Source organism: Falco biarmicus, chromosome 4, assembly GCF_023638135.1.
Source record: "Falco biarmicus isolate bFalBia1 chromosome 4, bFalBia1.pri, whole genome shotgun sequence".
Taxonomy (NCBI): domain Eukaryota; kingdom Metazoa; phylum Chordata; class Aves; order Falconiformes; family Falconidae; genus Falco; species Falco biarmicus.
Window position 1 is genome coordinate 76,362,541 of NC_079291.1, and position 17,362 is coordinate 76,379,902.

Sequence of the window (17,362 nt, forward strand, 5' to 3'; positions counted from 1 at the left end):
TACCATGTGGAATTCCTCCACTTGTACATAGTGTTCGACCAGAAATCCCAAGATGTGGCCGAGATGGATGGCACTGTCAAAATCTTGCTCGGCTAGGAGAAGTTCACACTGTCTCACTGCTTCTTCGGGATCTTCGGCGTAAACTCTAGTATAAAGAGCCAAAGGAAACGACTCAGGCTGGGGGAGGGCATTCAGCCTGTCATGTGAAGACCAGGGAAGGTTGGTGGGTTTGGGTTTTTTACTGTGTTCTCTTTCATAATCACCTTTCTGGCTACACTTTCCTTGGTCAATACACTTGCTTGTATTTCAGGCTGCCTTTTATTGTCGACATTGAAGTGTCAACAGCACTTTTAAAATTAAAAATCACATAATGGTTTCCCTGTAACAGCAGCTTTTAGAAGTGAGTCTGCAAATTATTTATTAAACTGTAGGTAGTAGTAGAGCTTTTCTTGTATGACAGCTCTGGCATTACTGCAACTCACCTCCGAGCATGGATGAATCGCTTAATCAGGGTCATCTTGCTTTGCAAATGTGCTAGTTTGCTTTCCTGTTCCAGAGGGCTTCTAGTCTTTGCTTTTGAAAGGCACTTGTATGCTTCTGTCAGTGCTCCTTGTGCTTTCTCATAGTTCTGATACTCATCAATTTCTACCTGCAAGAGGAGAAGAGTTGACCGCCTTGCTGTCTGGCTAGCAAACCAGACACCTTCAGCAGTCACAGGAGGGGGAAGTACCTGAGCACATGCATCATAGAAACCTGCCAGAAGGTCCAGGGCCCGCGCTTTAGTATAGAAGCTAATGATGTTCTTCATAATCTCTGGGTCCTTACGCCAGTCCAGCGATTGGAGGTAGTTGGCTGCCATGATATAAATCTCTCTCTGTCTGGAAACTCCCGCAAAGAAGATAATTTTCTCGGTATCTCCAGATTTCAGCAGTGCCCTCATAGCCTAGCAATGGAAAGGGGGGCATGGGGGAAGAGGGGGGGAAAATATCATTGTGAAGGCAAAACCATAAACTATGCTAAGATAGCTAGGCAGCCCCATCTGGATAGTCTGCTGTATGAAGTCTTTTCCAAGTTATACTTCTCAAAACAAGGGTTTTGAGAAATCTTAGGAAGGTAATAGGCTCAGCCTCTTTAGCTTTTTTTTCTGTTTCCAGGCTGACCTTTAGCTTGTTTCCTGCTTGTGTGTATTTCTTGGTCGCCATGTGGTAATTGCCTTGTCTCATGCAGCAATCAGCGATTTGCTCCAACAGCTCTCTCCGGGACTCCTCAGAGAGGTCCTGGGACTCCTTGGAGACCGTCATCTTCTCGGCCATCTCCTCTGTGATGGTCAGGTTCTGCTTCAGGCAGAGCTGCAGAGCTTCGTGGTACTACAGGAAGTGAGAAAGCTATGAGATGTTGCTAACACCACAGTGGTACTTCACATTGCGGGTGGTGTAACCTACAGAAATGAGCTACATGAAGGCACGGATGCTGACGGCTGTGGGTGCTCTGGCTAGAGCACTGCTGTGCAGTTAAGCATCCTGACATCAACTCCTGCTCAAGTCCATGCTGTCACATTTTGTTCACATTTGTTCTCCCATGAAGGCCATTGATTCTCATCTGCTTTCTCAGGGGACACTAACGTGGCACTAAAGATTCATCCATTTTGTCTCTTTGAACGTGACATTCTCTGATTTATTAGGTGTGACTACATTAAGGTTTTCAGCAAATACAAACAAAATAAATACAGGCATTTGAAAGATTTTGTTAAATGTTTTGCTTCTTTCCATATGAGAACAAATTAGGAGAGTAGGATATACAATAGCTTTTAGCCCAGCAAAGGGCTACTCTACCCTTGCAAATCACAGAAGAAAGAGACAGACATAAGAGCTCATTAAAGAGGAGAGGGTCTAGGACTGCTCTGCTGCCTGGTGTTTCGGTAAGGCTGAGTTGCTAGCACAATAATGAGGGTGTGGTAGAAGCACGAAAAACATTTAGGTAAGAAAATAAGTGCCTTAACTACATTGGTGGTATGACAAAAGGGACAGCACTGGTTTTTTTGACTTGACGATGTTATAATTTCCCTGTCTCCCAATACATTAGTTTTGCAGGTTTTAAGCCAGAAATAAGACTAAAAATCAGGAATCCATTTCTAGAGGTAAGCTAGTGAGCTGCCACCCCACGAGTCATTGGCACGAGAAGAAACTTTAAACCTTCTAAATGTCTCCACATAACTGTTTACCAACAAAGATAAATGTGTGTGCATGCACTTTTTTTAACGCACAGCTTACCTTTTTGGCTGTTAGCAGCAACTCCATTGCCTTCTTGTACTGAGCATGTTCAATAAAAAAATCCGAACAGCGCGCTAGCAGAGCTGGGTCTGATTTCTCATCCAGGTCTTCAGCAATTAGCTGCAGGGCCCCAAACTGCTGCGTGGCAAAGGCTAGCTCCAGTGCTTTGGAGAAATGTCCTGCCTGCAAAATTAAAAACAAGTCTTCAAAGACTAGAATAAGCACTGAAGAATCAGTTTACAGGATACCCTAGAGCAGAGTAATAAAGCATTACTCACCATGAAGAAATTACTAATAAACAGTACATACAGTAAAAACTGCAGTTGGTTTAACGTGCCTCTGCTGTAGGAACCGCTTCAGTTTGAAGTTTGGTAATTTTTTAGTAAGAAGACATTTACCTTGTGGTATAACATGACGGCTCTGTCCATCTGCTCCCCCTTTTCCTCATAATAGCGTGCTGCCTCTATCATGTCTTCTGGAGAGCTCAGAAGAGCCAGGTTCATCAGCTGATCATCTAAATTGTTCTCCTGTTCAAAAGGAAAGATCTGGCTTTAGGTATGCAGCAAACAGATTTCATAATTCTGTATTCTGGCAAGCCTACAGCTTTATACTGTCACGTAGCAGTCCATCAACCCCCTTCTGTGTAAAACCTATACCAACCCAAGAAACTCTGAGCTGCAATGGTCATCATTTGTTTCAGGCAGTTTTCTGTTGAGATACAGAAGAAAGTAATGGCCCATACCACCAAGCCTTTATCGATGCGTCTTTTGTAGACAATACAGGCAGAAACCAGGAGCATCTTCACAGTGGGCTGTACATCAGCAAGCAGTGCCTCACCAGAGAGAACGGGCATGAACGACTTGGACCGCTTTCATTCTGTACACTGCCCAAGGACAGAACCCTGCATTGCTTTTGGAGCTAGACGTGCCTCTTCGCATACCTTACACAGGCGGATGGCGTTGTTAAACGCCTGGGCCCTGGTGTAGAAGTGCACGGCCTGCTTGATTTCATCCTGACTCTCATACTGGCGGGCCAGGTGATACGATGCTGCCCAGTTCCCTGTTTCATTTGCTATTTCAGCAGCCTGGAAAGGAAAACATGTAGCTTTACTTTGTGCCCATATTCATCCCAGGAATGAGAACTTTCTGGAAGCAGATAGGAGCAGGCTGCCTTACCTTCTGAATGTCGCCCTGAAAGCAGTGGACACGGACTAGGGAAAAATAATCCTGAGCCAGTGCGTAGTATTTTAGCGCAGATTCCATTTCAGATTGGCTCTCCAGATACTGTGCCCACCATTTCCACAGGCTCCTAGAAAAGCAACAACATTAACTGCAGTAACAAGAATTGCCAGACTGCATTTTTCACTCCTGGAGATCTCGAACTCAAGACTAGATATATTTTTTTAGAATGTAGACAAAGCTTTACCTCAGCTCACGGGTGACATTCAAATGTCTGCACTATAAGGGGAGGCCAGCCTAGATACCTAATGTGGCAGTTCTTGAGGGTGATGTAGTATAACCCTGAAAAAGCTGTAGGAGGATCAGAATAGATAAGACAGGGGTTGAACTTGTGGCTGAGAGGATTCATACTCGCCCTTCCCTGCTCTCTTTCAGACCTGAAAGTCCCATTTGGGAGAAGGAACAAGCATAGCACTGACTTGTCTTTCATCTTGTTGACGTAGTTCTCCAAGGCCTGTAAGTCTTCAGTGAGCATTCGGGGTACCTCGAACCTGTGCGTGTCTGACTTCTCATAGCTGTAGAGAAGACAAAGGTGTAAGATTGTGAAATGACTACCTTTGTATTAGCTCGCTTCCTGTGTAAAAAATGCATTTAATGTTGTTTGACAGCCACAGAGTGACGACACTGGTAACACTGCTTCATTTGTATTATTAAAAGTTCACTGTAAGACCAGCTGCAGTCTGCCAGCACCATCAACACTAAAAAGTTCAACAGTCCTGCAGGGACCTAGAATCAGGGAGGTAATAAGATCACAGGAGAGTAAATACTTCAAGTGCCACTGATGGCCCAACGAAATACCCCAGGAAGCTCCCCAAACATCAAGCACATCCCTGTGCAACTGGCTGAAAAGATCACAAAAGCCCTGGGCTCCTCATGTCACCTCGTCCTCCTGCCATCTGCTGCAACTGCAGCCTCATTTCCACGATAAGATCACTGCACTTACACCACCAGCTACTGCTGGAGTCTCTCCTCACCTCCCTGCCCACCTTGATCTCATCTCACGTATCGGTCCAATCACATCAGAGCTCTACTTTGACTCTGAACAGAAGTGACCTTACACGTTGTTATATTGTGAGACTTCATATGCTAAAACTCATACAAGAACAGGATTTCAAAAAAGAAATACAACACATTCAAAATCACCTCCCCTAACTTCTCTAGGGACACATCCCAGTCACAGGAGAGGACCAGGCACCAGGAACACCCAAGTCATGACTAAATTCTGCTACAAAAATTGTGGGGGGGACTCTCAGAAGTAAAGAAGTGGGTTTGGTCAGGGGAAAAGGAAAACAGGGAAGTGGTCTTCCAGAGACAAGCACAGGATTGGATATTAGTGGGGTTCAACTACTGGCCCCAACAAGACAATCTTTCCGATGCTAAGCTTTATTAGCCTGGGAGGGTGCTGGGAAGTTTATTGTAATGATGCTTTCACTCCAGGAGATAAAAAGCACCAGAAACAGGAAAAGACTTTAAATAATGATTACTGGTCATCGTCAGACATCCTCCTTAGCCTGCCTTCAGTCTTCACAGGGGAACAACCCCACATTCCCTGGGGGCCACGGGCTGGTGCTTACTGGGCGAGTGCAAGACTGTGCTCTCCGGTTGCCTCCAGGTGCTTAGCGTAGTTGTAGTAGGTGGTGCGAAGGTGAACCCGATCGTGAGCTTCAGCTGTTTCGATGGCTTTCTGCCACTGGTTTGAAGCTTGATAGAACTTGTTCAGGAGGTCATAGCGTTTGCAAGCCTTGTACAGTCGCTCTGCATCCTCCTGCAAGGACAGCATACAAACAGTGTTAGCTCCAACCGGCGTTTCATAGGTGTCATTCACAACAGACACCGCACTTCAAAGTAGTTTGTTAGTGCAGGTCATTGCAATGCAATCAAATTAACAATAATTCAGGCGGGAGGTTTAACCAACTAAATACACGTAGCCTAGAATAGCACATTACTGTGAAACAGGATGTTTATGTGAAAACAAGGAAAGCGCTCAGATCCTGGCATTTACTGTACAGTATCAACTTGGGGGTGACATGAGCAAGCCATCAACAATTAAACGCTGTCATCGGGAGCATAAATAAATTTCAGAAAGGGGAGGTGTGCTCATGAGGGGCTACAGTTAACAGCCACACTGTCTACTCAGAGCTAAGGTCCAGGCAAATGGTCCTAGGCACTAGGGGGCTTGGCAAGAAGGCATTACACGGCAGGGGACCCCCTGCGACCTCCAAGCAGGTCTCAGAGGTAGCAATGCTGTTCATGAACAACTCGGATCCATTCCTGGGAATAAATGCCATTAATTTAAGGCAGAATTAGAACAGGAGGAGTTTGCCGATGCTGATGCAAGGGTGAGCAAATTTGGAACGATTATTTTTACTCTTCGAGAGGTACTCCTGTGGAAGGAGCATTTTCCTGCTCCACCCAACTGCTGTCCAGCTGTACACTATATTTAGTAAATTGAGATTATCTGTCCAAGACAGAACAGTTTCTGTCTCCTAACTGTTTCAAATTCAAAAAAGCATAGAAAGTAGAGAAGGAAGATGCCTGCACTATGATTCTGTATGAGATGAAAAAAAGCAACAGAAGTGCATTCGTTTTGCTACAGCTGCCCTCCACCTCTAAATAGATCTAAATATCCAAAGGGAGTCCTGGCACTTTTCAGCCTCAGCTTTCTCTGCCAGGAAGGTTTTCCAAACATTTAGTTTGAATTCTCCTTTTCTTCTTCACTTTAACTCAGAGTAGTTACTCTCTATTCAGCATTTATACTCTTATAAATAAATATACTCTCATTTATTGTTGTAGATTGCTAAACACCTTTTACAGCCAAATTCTAATTATTCAGCTATCTTAAAGATTTCCTCGTCTGTGAAATCTTTCCAAGAGCTTAACAATTTGCACTGATTTTCTCTGAACTTCTTCCAGTTCATCAACATTTTTTTTCTGGTAATGAGATACTTGAGAGTGGAAATCAATGTTCCAGCTGTAGCTGCAACAAATAGAAATTATCAAATCAAAGTCCCAGGATATTGTGTCTCTTCAAATGCAGCCCCAAACAGATTTTTGCCGTCATAGCACCTTGCCATTTTTTATCTAATTCATGATTTCCTGTGACCTGTGGGGTATTTAATCGATTATCCTTTTCCAGTTTTTTTCCCTCTTACAGATCATACGCCTGGATCTTTTACGGTTCCCAAACTAGAAATTTCTGCTTTTCTTGAAGACCATTAATGAAGACATTAAATAAAGGCAAACCCAGTGGAACACATGCTCTTATCACTCATCTAACTCAACAGTGCTCTGGTCAGTGTTCAACCCACATGATAACGTTGGTCTGAAACCCATTTTAGATCTCAGTTCTATTGGTAATCAAGGCAGGAGGGTTCAGACTACAACAAAGACACAGGGGAAAGACAAATCTCCATTTTGCTGTGTATTAACTGCCAGGTTGGGCTCCAAATGCAGGAACAAAGGACAGTCACCCTGTGCACCAGACTGTGGGGAGGACAGCCTGACCGTGTCCTCTGGCTGTGCTGCATCCAGGCAAGTTACTGCTCACATGATGGAAGAAGCCAGGATGGAAATCTGGGCAACTGTAGTACAGCAGATGTCCCTGCGACAGCACAAGCAGCGAATGTGACTTGCCACAGCTCTCCATTCCCACAGGAAACACCAATTTTGCCTAGACTGTTTAAATGCCTTAGGCAAGCCCTTATTCTCTGGCAGAACAGTTTTAGCCTTTCACTCTACAAACAAACACGTCAAAAGGGAACTTGCATTTCCCATACTGGACATTAAAATATGTTTGTTGAAACATTCTAGCTGGAACACTTAAAGTGCACCCTTTTTTTAATCCCGTCAAACACAGAATGATTAAGCTTGGAAGAACTAATCCCCAAGAAAACAGTTTTTCTGTTTAATGTTTCACACATAAACCATCCTTAAAAGATGTTTCCTTCATTCAGCCAGCAGCTTCCTTCACTCAGCAATTTTTCACATGGGAGTAAAACTCCCATATAAATTCTGTACAGCAGTTAAGGAAACAGGCAAATTAATTAGCTATACCCTTAGGCAGCCGTGGCTCCTGGTATTCTTATTTCCAGGCATCAGGTTCTGCCATTCTCATTCTCATCTACTCTTTTGAGAAACATTAAAAGGGCTTGGGGTAACTGCTGAGCCTCTGGAGTTCAGGGAAAGCCCCTATCAGCGTCACGCAGGAATTGTGCACTGCTGAAGGAGATGCCTATTTCCCCAGGATAAACACTCAACTCTAGGAAAATAATTGCCAAAACTATTCTTCACTGCTCCTTGGAAACCTGGCAATACATTTAACTCCCCCTCCAACCTTTCTGCACCATAACATGTTTTACAAAATTTTAACAAATTGTTAGTTTCTCTTTTTTGTCCCTAGTTAAGCAGGGTGGATATTCTGGGATGCATACAGTCAGCAGGCTTACCAGCATGCCCAGCTGAATGGCCAGCACGGCCACTCTGGCCTCCTGCTCTGGTTCTTGTTCAGCCTCCCTCAATGCCTTGGCTCCTCTTGCGTGACCCATGTTTCCAAGGCAAATTTTGGCCACATCGAGCCTCTGAGTCTTCACGCACATGCGAGCCATGTTCTCCCAGACAGCCTCACTGTGAGAAATGGGAAAGAAGAGGAGAGCTGTTACGGTGTCACCTTTAAGGCTTGGGTACTGAGCAGGTAAGATGCAAGGGAAAAGGAGCACGAAAAAGAAAACCATTAGTATATTGGACACTTGCTGGATGTGACAGAGACTCCAGTTGCTGTGCAAAGATTGGAGAGGAACAGAAATAGGCCTCGGACATAAAGCTCAGTTCTGGAGCTGAATGCCCACAGCCTTAAGGAAATCTGGTTGGCAGGTTTTGTTTTACACCAACGTCTAAACAAAAGCAGTTACGTTTGCACGTGTATAAACATTGATCATGCACCAATCACTGTGCTTCTTGCTGTAGCTGCAACATATAGACATTCACAATTCCCCCACGTCAATGTTCAGATTTCAAAAGAAAAATTATGGGAAAAGTCTTGTACACATAAACCTTACACTCAAACTGTCTTGCATAGTTCAAATATGCAACATCTATTAGGAGCCTAATAGTTGCGCTCAGTAACAGGGAATGATGCGTAGGAAACAACCGAGCAAACTATCATGTTCTAATTTAAAAGTTGCATAAAAAAATGGCACAAAGAAAAACTTTGCAATGCTCAGGATGAGAACTCAGGGCTAAGAGCTTATGCTGAACATTGCCAAATCCTGTGCCAAGACAAAGGGCAGGGACTAGTTGAGCACCACGCTCCCATGCTGCAACATCAGGTCTCAGCAGGCAGCATTGCTCAACAGGAGAACCATAACACAGTTGACCATTACATGAGGTGACGTGCAAAGGTATTCATAGATTCTGTTTGCATTTGAGGCTCTTCAGAATAAAATGCAATATGTTTGACTAATAGAAACCACACACATTCAAAATATGGGTTTTTTTCAGTGTGTGAACCTCAGCAGAGGTATGGTCCATACAGTTCTCACATACCACCACAACACAAAATAAGTGTCTAGATGATAGAAGAAGAAAACAAAAACAAACAAACAAAAAAAAGTTGAATGACACTTCAGCTCCTCCATCTGCAAGCAAATCCCCTTCCAGTTTTCCTATGATTAAAATGTTTTTCTCTTCCCAGTTGCTGTGGGAAAGCCCGGCACAAATAGGGAAAAGTGACTAACCGGGAAGCAGCAAAGCAGATGAGACACAATGTGCTGTCAAACACAAACAATAAAGAAAAGCAAACAAAAAATGCTTTTCCCAAGTTACTTTACAATTACAGCATTTTTTATTTGCAACTACAACTGGAATAATGTTTCCAGGTAGTGATCAATGTATGTGACAAACTTCATTAAGGCCAAACAGTCTAGAGAAAATAAAATAGGATCAGAAGCGATAATTCAGGGGGAAATTTCAGATGTTCTGCTTGTTTAGTAAAGCAAAAATACACGTCTGAATATTTTACTGAATTTCTTACATCTGCATGTCCGTGCTGAATGTGGTTCAAATGCAGCCTCCTCTCATGCTCTGCTCTGACACATCCGAGTCCCCCCCACTGGGAAGCCAAAAGGAACATTGAAACAGAACACAGTAATTTCTGAACTGGAAAGACCTTACACTCAGAAGGATCTAGCGGTGAGGTTTTTGTAAGTCTATGCATTGTCACTCAATATAGAAATGCTGACTTTGTATCAGCAGAAGATGCGATCTTCCTAATTTTTGAAAAATTGGAATTGGCTTCCCTTTTATTCCAGCCACTGCCTGTATCTAGAACTAGAAAGAGCAGGAAAATACCTTTAAAGTACATTTAGGTTGTGTTAGATATGGTCACCTGCTTTGATCAAGGTGCACAGTGAGTTCTGTCATTAGTAAAAGATGCAAAATCTTGGGGTGCATGTGCACGGCTATGCTTCACTGCACACAAGGAAAAGAAATATTTTCCAAAGTCTGTAGCATGCCAGAAGAAGTTGCCAAAAGCCGTTTCACTCTGGGTGAAGGAATGCACGTCTGTGCTGCGATTTGTCAAACTGACTAATGGCAAATTACTGAAAGGAAATCAAAATCTTTATTTTTCAGAGCTTTGACAGCCTGCAATTCTCTCAGTGCAAGAAGATGAGATTTCATGGGCTTGAACAGATAAACAGATGAGAAATCTGATTTAGACTACAGGGAGTGGAAACTTTTGAAAGGAAACAGAACAGTGTATTTTAAAGTACAAAGTTAAAAGATAACAGTATGCAGAGACACACACCAGGACTTAGAAGATGCTACTCATCATCTATCAGCTGCATTATGCTTTCCTGAATGGCAACAGCTCCTGCCAACTTCAAAACTCGGTGGGAGATGCTGCTGCACGCACAGCCTGCCTGCGGGCCACCTCAGCACCCATGCCAGCCATACACATTGGACCACCCAAATGTACCTCTGCCCTGAGGAGCTGGATCTCTGGCCATCCCACTTCTTTCTCCTCCACTCCAAACTATTTGTAAAACTAATCCAAGGGGCTCCAGCAGCGGGGGTACCACTTGGGTGCAACAAATACAGAGGAAGAAACATCTCCAGTTGATGTACTCTGCATTCAGTTTTACTTTGGCAAGCACTGCCTTCCCGACAGTCCCAGCTGAGCAGGTGGTGAGCACACACCAGAATTCAGCACTGTGGTCAAACCAGACCAAAGATGCTGAACTTGGAAGTGTTCATGGTAGAGCAGTGCTTGCGCAAACTTAACCAGCACAAAGACCAAGAGAGAGGCCAAGAGCAGCACAAGCGGCTATGTGAGCATGTTGCCTCCCTCTGACCATCCCTTCTCCTGCCTCCACCCCCCAGAAGCACTTGAAGGAATGTTTTATCTAATGAACCGGCCCTGCTCTGCACAGAGCAGTTCCCATTCTCCCACTAGAGCTAAGGAGGGCTTTGTTAGCAGCTGCACGGGGGAGAACCCACAGCCAAACCTTCTCCCCTGGTCAATGTGGAGCTGCAGCAGACGCTGGTTCTCTCCCGTGGACATTTCCCTCACAAGAAGGAAACTGCTCTGATAAGGCACATACATGTATTATTTCAATGTTCTTCCTGCAGCAAAATATTGGAAAACTGTTTCTGCTTCGAGAGACCATTCAGTTTTGCATGGCACTCCATATACTGCTGCTAAGGTCTGCAGGTATTTCTGACACAGCAATGTACTATTTGCTGGCAAAGACAGTCTTCATATGCGTATATTATATGCTTATTAATATATTTGTATTTATTAGTTTAATATGTGGTTTATTGTATCTTATTTAAAAACTAGAAAGGTACCAGAGTACTACCAACCTGTGAAGTGCAAAAGATCCAAAGCACTTGACAAAAATTCAATAGCACACACCACAGAAAGTCTCACTGCCTAACACAGGCACAAACTGCACAGCTGTTGACCACCACAGAGCACCGTGACCGAGCCCCCGCTGGGCAACGACACGGACCATGCTAAATCATCACAGCTCCTTTGCAGAAAGACATGGGGACTTTTAGCCAGAATCTCAGTTTTACCTTTACCCGTAAGAGACACCTCCAGCCTCTCCACACCATGGCTGATCAGAAAGAGCAGATACGTTTTATAACAGCAAATTCTTCATCAGAGATTTCCCTTGCAAACTGTTCAGCTCGAGGCACCCAACAGGCTTGCTGGCAGGAGCAGGCAGGCCTGCAGGCAAGGGATGGGTTTAGAGAAGAGAACAATCTGGGAAGCACCAGCAACAGGCTTCCACATTTCTCTGTGTCTCAAGAAGACCAGCCTTGGCCTTGGGATGGCACAACCTCCCTGGCAGGCAGACGCCTCCCACACCAGAGCAACAGTCCTGCCCATCCGTTTTGCTGTCCCTGAGGAATGCAGGCAAATTAATGTAGGTCTTGTTAAGGACCAAGAAACAGGAGGCACAAAACAGGCTCACTTAAATCCCAGGCAAACCATGGCTTCTCTCTCAATAGTTGTTAGTGTAGCGAGAAAGACAAACTGTCCTTGCATCCTTAAAAGCCAGCAACTCTTCTTTCCAGGTCTGGCCCCACTGTCACATATAAAATACCAAGTAATGTTTTAACCTGCCCCCAGCTCATGCTCTGGGAATTTCCTGTTCTTCCCCTCCTTCTCTTCCTCCTTTTCTCCCCCTGGAAAGCTGCTTGCATCTGTACTTCATCAGACGAAGCTGGAAACTTAATGAAGACCAGACACAGCACCAGCACGAGCAGAGCCATGGGAATACGCTCCCCGAGCACGCCGGGGAGCAACACCTCCCCGTGAAGCACGTGAATAAATGATCTGCTGCTGCACCCCGAACTCCCCAGGCTTCAGGCCGCATCAGTAGTGCTATGGATGAGAAAAGTAAACTTTGATGCCTCTTAAGACCGGACACAAGCTTTACCATGTATTTGATGAAAAAGTTTTTCTTCCTTTATATCCGATGTTTTGCATCTGTTTTTCCATGGAACTATGTTTATAGTATCTAACAGTCTGATTTTACAAACCCTTCTGTTCCTATATATTTTCATCACCCATTCTGCATGAAAGTGTAGAAAAAAAAAAATCCAGTAAATGGAGTATTATTTAGAATTGCTGGAGAATTATATGTCTGAAGCATCTCACTACAAAATCTCTCTCCCTCTGTTTAATGGGGTATATTTGGAAAATGAACATATGTTCCGTCTCTTGCCTCCAAATAACTTGGTCAGCAGAAAAAAAGGAATCTCTCTTTCCAATTTGGGCCCCAGTTTGTTGAACAGGACCCTGAGCATTCTGCTTTAAAAGACTACTTCATAATGCAAAGGGAAACACCAATATAAGGTACAATATCTATAACACTAATATCAGATACAGTAACACTATTATATATAACTACATATTATTACACCCCTGTAACATTATATGATAGATAGTATATCATAATAATAATACACATTAAGGACGTAACAATATTATTTCCCTAATGCATACATCTACCCGGACCAGTGGGTGTCCCCTCGCGCCTCAGGCACAGCCTGGGCTGTCAAAAACGGAAATAAATAAATCCAGCACGGGGGAGAGCATTTGCCAACCCACAAGTGGGGACGAGGAAGCTTCACTTCCCTACGACAAAATAAACTGTATGAGAAATTCAAAGCAGATTCTCAGCAGCTCATCCAACTGGGACCACTGCAGCTGTACCGTCCTGGTGCAAAGCGTTTGCTGGGAGACTCACCCTGAAGTAAACATGACAGGGCTGGCACGGGGCACCCTTCCCAGCCTCCACCCGCTGCCTACGTGCTGCTCGGGGGCGTCTTCACTGGAAAGGAAAAGGATGCGACAAAGCAGGTGCTGCTTCTCAAGGAAAATTAGCAACATCTATTCCTATTTTTCAAATGTTAATACCTTGCCTGGATGTCAGCAACTTAAAGTTGCACCTTCCACCCCTTTAAAAAAAGCGTTAGCACGTCATCTGGCTTAAATGTACAACAGTGGGTGATTCTGACCAGTTCATTCATTTATGAGCAATTTTACATCAATGTGATTTGGTAGACTGGTCACAGGATAAAAGCATCAGCTGTAGACCATAACGACTAAAGAGGGCTTGGACACAGTCAGAATGAGACAAACTACATGACAACTAAGGTTAGCAGGAATGAAAAGCTGATCATTTAGAAGTACTATGTAAAATTTTGAACACACCTATAAAAATGGACACCGATCTTATCTTCAAACCACTGCAAAATAAATAGTTATAATGTCAAAATTGGTGGCTTACTGTCTGTTCTCTTGTAACCAAGAAAAAACTGAGGACTTGAAAAAATGAAGTTTTATTTGATGTAGCTAGATTATGTTAGATGATTTTAAAACACATTTTTCGGATTCTGGTTATGCCTTTTTAGTGGGAGTAAAAGATAACAAGGAACTAAATAATGCATTAAAAGCTGCAACAATTCAATTAGATTGTTGATAGCTTTAATCATATTAAACGAGTGTTTCTCCAGGAAACGTGTCAGGCATTTTTCATGTATGATCAGAACACTGAAAGCTGTCTAGATGATTCCAAAAAACCTCTTCCCTGGCAGATACAGAATATTTGATAAAGCAATAAAAGCTTTACAGAATAGTATCTATAATATCATATTAAATACATAGCTTTGTCTGTTCCAAACTTGCCCTGATGAAATCAGCACCAGGTTATTGTTCACTGTGAATTTTATCAAACAAAACTCTTGTGTCCTAAGGAATGCAGTAAGTACTGCAATTTAATATACTGCTGCACACTTAACAGTAGAGAAGTGTTCATTAAGGTGATCGATGTTTTTTTTTCTTTTTTAAAGGATCAGAGGGATTCCCAGACTGTTTTGTACTGGAAGTGCAAGATCTCTGAGTGAAGATAGAAAATGTCTGACTGTGAATACACCAACAAGAACCATTTGGTTAAAACTGTAACAAAAATTAACAACTGTGCCCTTTCAGTATGAGGATAGGAAAATTTACCAGATCTTTGCAAAACTTATTTAATTTTGACTTGAAGTGATCTACTTATTTGAGGAATTCCCCAATTTTACATCTTTAAATATTGGTATTAGTTGAATAGAATGATAAAAAGCCATTTGCCTACTAAAAAATAACAGAAAAAAATATTATGCTCCACATAAGCAACTGTAAGCAGAATTTGTTACATAGTAAATAGATAAATTCAGCATGGAAGCAACTATTTATCTGATATAATCTAAATTATTAAGATTCTGAAAGTCTAATTACATTTACATAACTGATTTATCACCCAGAAACACCCAAAATGCTTTATAAGCTGCTCTGCAAATTTGATGGAGTAACTGAACCTACCACTAGAACTACTCTCTAGCATAGAAAAAAAGAGCAAACAGCTACTTCCAGACAAGAACACCCACCAGAAATTTTGCCATGGGAAAAAGTCATCACATGCTTGCTGAATTACTGCAGCCAACAGCAATTACTGCTACCTTGCGCTGCTGCTCAGATACTGTCCGTACTGGTGTGTTACCTGGGTGGGCTGAAGAGCGCTGCACTGTTGTCCTTCCTGCTCTGTAAGCTGCGATCAGGGTTCCCAGAACAAATTCCACCATCGCAAAAACTAAAAGTCTGAAATCGTTTGTGATGCGGCAGTCCCCATCCAGAGAGAGACCACACGGGCTTGAAGCCATGCAGCCTCTTCTGAGATGACCACCCCACCACAGCTAGAAGGACAAAGCACCTGATCTAAGGCCAACTCTGTCACCAGTCCCAGCACCATCTCCTGTGTTTGATGTGGCAGTGAAACGATCTATTTGACTCACCTGCATCTCTTCCCAGCTGCAACTCACTGCATAGCCACCCACACACCTGCAGCCACAACAACAGGCAATTTGGGAGAGAGAATGAGATTTTTTTTTTTTCCTCTGGGAAAGCTGCCTTAAATGTAAACTCATTGACTCGCACAGATTTGCATATGTAACATGAAGAATTTCTCAAGTATCATAGATCTCAAACCACAAAACTAATGCTGTGATGATCACCTGATGCTGATCACCTGGTGCCTTTGGCACTCAAAGAGAAATATAACTTAGGAAGAATATAATTTATTTTTCATGTTGATGGAATTCAAAAAAGAGGTTGAATATTCTCACACCAAATAACTGGCGTGAAAAGAGGAAGAGATGTGACTATGCTTTAAATTATTAGACTGATTTGTTCAGTCTTTGTGAAATACAATTGCTTTTTTTTCTTTTTTTTTGCATGTAACATGTAAAGAAAGTCTGTGCCCTTCTGAAAATACATACTCAGACTTCAACAAATCACAAAAATCAAAGACAGGAGGGGGCAGAAGCAGGTGTACGATTGGGTAGAAGAGATTTTTCCCTAAAGGTAAATCTCTCCTGACACTATCTGTGTATGAACATCATCTGCCTTGCTGCTCAATCACAGGCTTAAAACAGTAACAAATAATCCTGGCTTATAAAATATGAAAATACAGTTGTTAGGAAATGTCTTTGAAGAATGGCAGACACCAGCGTGTTATTTATACTGAAACTTCTAAAACCAGGGATGTATGGAAACATGACCAATCACAGGAAAAAGGAGGAAAAGATGCCATACCGCTGTCAAAGTACTAAGATGCTCAAAGTTCAATCCATTTAAGGATTAAAAATGAATCAAGTGCACTAAGGAAGGGGTGAGTTCATAACCAGATTTGTACATTCAATTCCAATAGCTGAAAACTAATTATAGGGGCATATGAACTTCACTGAAATATTTTCCGCTCCTCTCCACAAGAAGTCTTAGAAAATAAAACGTTGCCTTTCAAAAAATTTCCAGTTTGTCTATGTGTATTGGGTCAGTATGAACCTGTCGATTAAGGGCCAAATAACTTAGCTAGTAAGATAGAGCTGCTATAAAATCAAAACAGTTTCTCACCTAATTCTATTAATTACACCCCTGTGAACTCTTGTGCCAACATCTCAGGTGCAGGCTGTGCGGTGATGCCGGTACTCCTGCCACGACTTCTCACTACTCCCTCTCCAGGCTCCTGACGGAACGTTACACCTTCATTTCACAATATACTATTTAATACTACACCTTCTACAGTATTTTCTCAGCCTAAAGAATTTTGACAGGCTCAGCTCAGCTCAAGGAAGGGCATAACCACAGCAATAAGACCCCAAGGGGCAGGAGAAGCTGCCAGCCGCAGCAGGACTACATGGAGAGCTGCTCTCTGCAAGCCTCCTCTGGAAACATCCATGTTCAAGGACTGTTGGAAACGTCCTCCAGAACTTTCTTAACCTGTTTATTAGAGCTGCTTTCCTTGCAGCTTTTGCAGCACCAGTGCTGCGGTCCTGGCTTGCTGTGTGGTAGTTGATTCTATACTGGATGGTGAACAGAGGCACTACATTAAGCAACTTGCAGAAGCTTTTCCAGCCTCTGGGCACTGCCGGGAGGTGGCCAGCCTTCTCAGAGGCACTGCACAGCCACCAGCGTTCACAGCAAAGCGGGACGTGAGGCTCGGGGCTGTGCCAACCCAGTTGCAATGCAGCGATTTTCAGCTTCATTCACGTTGTAACCTGCAACTGCCTTTTCAGAGACCCCCAAATTCCTTTGTCTATCAAGTTAAGAATCTCAAGATTTTATATTTCTTATTTATCTGCCATGCTTCCTTCCAGGGTTGCAGAGAGGAAGGGAGACATCGGTGGACGCCCCTCCATTGCTCTTGTCACACTATTCAACATCTAACCCCAATATTGCTTTTCTTTCAGTAAAAAGCATTTCAAAATCCCTCTCCTCAATCCATTTCTGCACACCTGATGCTCCGA

At 43.1% G+C, this 17,362-nt stretch overlaps 1 protein-coding gene across 11 annotated transcripts in view; it reads right to left on the reverse strand.

The window, feature by feature from the left end:
• Nucleotides 1–17,362, reverse strand: part of IFT140 (intraflagellar transport 140) — an 85,985-nt gene that overhangs the window by 1,174 nt on the left and 67,449 nt on the right. For 6 of the 11 annotated variants that reach the window (XM_056336029.1, XM_056336024.1, XM_056336028.1 and 3 more), the window contains 11 exons: nucleotides 13,267–13,350; nucleotides 7,954–8,131; nucleotides 5,083–5,273; nucleotides 3,928–4,023; nucleotides 3,446–3,578; nucleotides 3,211–3,354; nucleotides 2,669–2,797; nucleotides 2,271–2,453; nucleotides 1,161–1,367; nucleotides 483–943; nucleotides 4–145 (listed from right to left, as the gene is read on the reverse strand). In XM_056336029.1, coding sequence (XP_056192004.1) covers nucleotides 4–145; nucleotides 483–943; nucleotides 1,161–1,367; nucleotides 2,271–2,453; nucleotides 2,669–2,797; nucleotides 3,211–3,354; nucleotides 3,446–3,578; nucleotides 3,928–4,023; nucleotides 5,083–5,273; nucleotides 7,954–8,131; nucleotides 13,267–13,350 — 1,948 coding nt within the window. The remainder of the gene's footprint in view (nucleotides 1–3; nucleotides 146–482; nucleotides 944–1,160; nucleotides 1,368–2,270; nucleotides 2,454–2,668; nucleotides 2,798–3,210; nucleotides 3,355–3,445; nucleotides 3,579–3,927; nucleotides 4,024–5,082; nucleotides 5,274–7,953; nucleotides 8,132–13,266; nucleotides 13,351–17,362) is intronic. The other 5 variants (XM_056336033.1, XM_056336034.1, XM_056336032.1 and 2 more) reach the window with 3 other exon arrangements.